The sequence below is a fragment of the Eumetopias jubatus genome, unplaced genomic scaffold (genome assembly GCF_037043125.1).
Source record: "Eumetopias jubatus isolate StellerSeaLion01/CBP00866 unplaced genomic scaffold, mEumJub1_p1.0 scaffold_11, whole genome shotgun sequence".
In the NCBI taxonomy this organism is placed as follows: Eukaryota; Metazoa; Chordata; class Mammalia; order Carnivora; family Otariidae; genus Eumetopias; species Eumetopias jubatus.
In genome coordinates this window covers 83222660-83225660 of record NW_028274817.1, presented here as the reverse complement: position 1 = coordinate 83225660, position 3001 = coordinate 83222660, and the positions used below count along the sequence as shown (strand labels likewise).

Below are 3001 nucleotides of genomic sequence, written 5' to 3'. Positions count from 1 at the left end.
GACTGTATTTTTACCTACTATTTAACATGGCTGGGGTGGAACACAGGAAGTTTCAAGACAGATTTAGGTATTTTAGATGGTATTCTAAAATACTTGCAAGTTAGCAAGGCAAATGCAAGAATTTTTAGTTTGGCACCAAAAGGAGTTTATCTTCTGACACAAAATATTTATCCTAAATCTTTAAGAGAGATTATTCAGGTGTCCTGGCAGTTTAAGAAGTCTGTAAAAGCTGAGTATCAAGAAAGGTACCTCACTGGATTGGGATCTTATCACCATATAAATTCCATTCCTATGGTTACTGGTAGTCAGGAATGTTAACTGGAATGTCACTACATTCAAATATGTGAAATAACTTTCAAAAACTAGTTTATATTGAGAGAACCATGGTTGTTCTAGGGTATTAAGAAAGGGGCAATGGAGTTGGAAGTGGAACATACTAAATCGCACTCTGTGAATACAGTTTTCATGATAGTATGTACATATTGGGATGTGTTTGGTTAACAATACTTTCCCAAGAAGATATTCTCTGTGTAAAGTAATATTTTGTTAAACGACATTTGGGCTATATGGGAAATGACCATTTCAAATAGGCAAAAACAAAATACCACTAGTGAAAATTCTTTTGAAAATCAAATCATGTACAAGAGTAATGAAACTTTTGAAAAGGGCAAATTAGATCACATTACTGAACACAAAATTATTGCCCGGTGCGGAAAGACCACAAGATGTAAAATTTATATATATATATATGTGTATATATATAAAAAACACTGATTTTTAAACCAATTCCCATCACAGAAGGGCTTGCAAGTTAAGAGAATTAAAGATGCCACACAACCAAGATGTTCAATTTTAAAGGTGTTCAACTACAAAACAAAGCACATGACTGGTACCAAAAACGCACACGTGCACACACACACGTGTGTGCAATGTAATAAAACAAACCACAACGTGTACGTACACACACGCTAAAGGCTGGGCAAGCAGTTAAGGCACCTTAAAAAAAACCCAAAAACCCATGTGGTTTAGGATTACCGAAATCTGTTACAGTGCTACCAAGCAGCGATTTTCAAAGCATCTGAAAAACGTGCAAGTTGTCTGAAAACTGTGCCTGGCAACTGAGACAGTTTGCAAGCGTGATTCAGAGGTCGGCCAAGGAAACAAAAGAAGCCCCCCCTCCTCCCCGTGAGACCGCACAAGGAGTGAGAGGTGCTCCGGGTACTATTTATTCTAAGGTAGGCGGAACGCAGAAGTCTGTGCAGGAGCGGTAGGTACATACTAGGGATCGCTCTGTGGCAGGGACGGGGCCACGGAGTTTCCACTGGTTGGGGAACCGCCCAGCTTTAGTTTTTCCAGATATTCGGCATGCATAGGCTTGTGGCACTGGAGAACCTTGATCGCATCTTCGATTTTGAACCACTCTCGCTTCCTCCCAATGCTAACCGAATCTTCCCAATTCTCCAGAATCTCAGTGACAGTCAGTACGTACACGTAGGTTCTGTGCTTGCGGTCTTGGTTCTGTTCGAAAATGCCCAGGAGCCGGCCTAACTTCCCCTTGACTCCCGCCTCTTCGTACACCTCTCGGACTGCCGCACCGCCCGGCTCCTCCTCGGGCTCCATGCCCCCGCCCGGCACGATCCAGCGGTCCGGGTACCGACTGCTACTCACTAACAGCACCTCGTCCTCGCGCTCGCTCCGGAAGCAAAGGCACGCCGCCCGCTTCTTGAACCCCTCCGGGTCGTAGGTGCGCGTCTGGTTTGGCTTGCACTTCATCGTCTCAGAGGCCGCCCGCTCCCGCCGCTCGCTGCTGCTGCTGCTGGAGTCGCGGTAGCTGCCGCCGCCGCCGCCGCCGCCGCCGCCACCGCCTGAGGTGCCTGGGAGAGAAAGGGCCGAGGAGAGGTGTAAGGAGAGAAGGCGCTCCAGGAGTGAGCCCCGGGAGCCCAGGAAGCCCAGGGGTAGATGAGGCGGGGGCGGGGGCGGGGGCAGGGGCGGGCGAGGTACGTCAGTCAGTTCGTCCCTCGTGCGGGCCGGAGGGTCCCGAACGCAGCCGCCTGAGTGGACGAGGCGCCACCGCCCCCGCCCCCGTGCCACCGCCCCCGTGCCGCCGCCGCCGCCGCCGCCGCCGCCGCCGCCCCCGTGCCGCCGCAGCCAGCGGGTCCGCCACTCCGCACACCGCCCACCCGCGGCTCCCGCGCGCGCCTCCCTCCCTCAGCCGCCGGCCGGGGGTTGAGCGAGGTGAGGCGCATTCGCGTGCGCGTCCGCGTCCGCCTCCCGATTCACGTGCGCGTTCACGTTGCAGGGCGAGGGGCGGGGGCGGGGGTCTCGCGGCTCCCGCAGCGCGCGCGGCGCCTTGGGCCCACTGCGCAGGCGCCCCGCACCTCCCAGGCTGGAAATCTCTTTCCACGCGAGGTTCAATTCCCGCATTGTGACCGGGGCCAAGATCGCTTCCACGTGGCCCTTTGAGTTGCACTTGGCTGTGGCGTGGCCGGACCTTTCTCCTCATCCTCGCCGGCAGGTTGTATGAAACACATACCCTTATTTTACAGGCGGTAAGGTCAAGGGCATCATCCTTGCCCATAATGAATGCTACCGCCTTATGTTTAGGAGGGCCCGGGGGTGTCAAAATGATCCTCAGTATTCTTGGCAAAATGGTACCTAATCTTTGCTGAGTCATATCATACCCTTTTAGTTCTTGAACAGGTTTGTCCACCTAAAAGGTAAAACAGCCGGTTGTAGTTTATCAGCAAAATGGGTTGATTTGGGTGTAGCAGAGGAATTGCAGTTTGGGGCAGGCAAACTATGGCACCCCATAGGCCAGTCTGGAGATCAGACCAGAGGAACTTTCTCTAGGGAAAAGGAGGCAGCTGGGAGAGATTGCTGTGAAGGAAAAGGCCGCTGGAGGAGAGCGACAGTTCCAGGTGCTGGCGTTTTTCTCATGGGCCCCGTTGTGGTATTTTCCTGTTGGCTGAGCTTGTTGCTGGGTGAGGAGAAATTCTTCCTT

General features: G+C 52.2%; 1 protein-coding gene across 1 annotated transcript; it reads right to left on the bottom strand.

Moving 5' to 3' along the window:
- Window positions 1-1278: 1278 nt before the first annotated feature.
- LOC114200686 (diphosphoinositol polyphosphate phosphohydrolase 3-beta) lies at window positions 1279-2674 on the bottom strand. Its single transcript, XM_028092956.2, has 2 exons — window positions 2646-2674; window positions 1279-1807 (listed from the first exon to the last, which is right to left on the bottom strand). Exons 1-2 carry the CDS (start codon window positions 2672-2674, stop codon window positions 1279-1281), a joined length of 558 nt encoding a protein of 185 aa, XP_027948757.2.
- Window positions 2675-3001: the final 327 nt, after the last annotated feature.

Excerpts from the sequence above, each read along its gene's own strand:
- LOC114200686 (XM_028092956.2), bottom strand. The coding sequence starts at position 2,674 with ATGACTCAGCAAAGATTAGGTACCATTTT. Across the intron at positions 1,808-2,645 it reads CAAAGATTAGGTACCATTTT|CAGCGAGCGGCGGGAGCGGG; the intron begins GCCAAGAATACT and ends CAGCAGCAGCAG.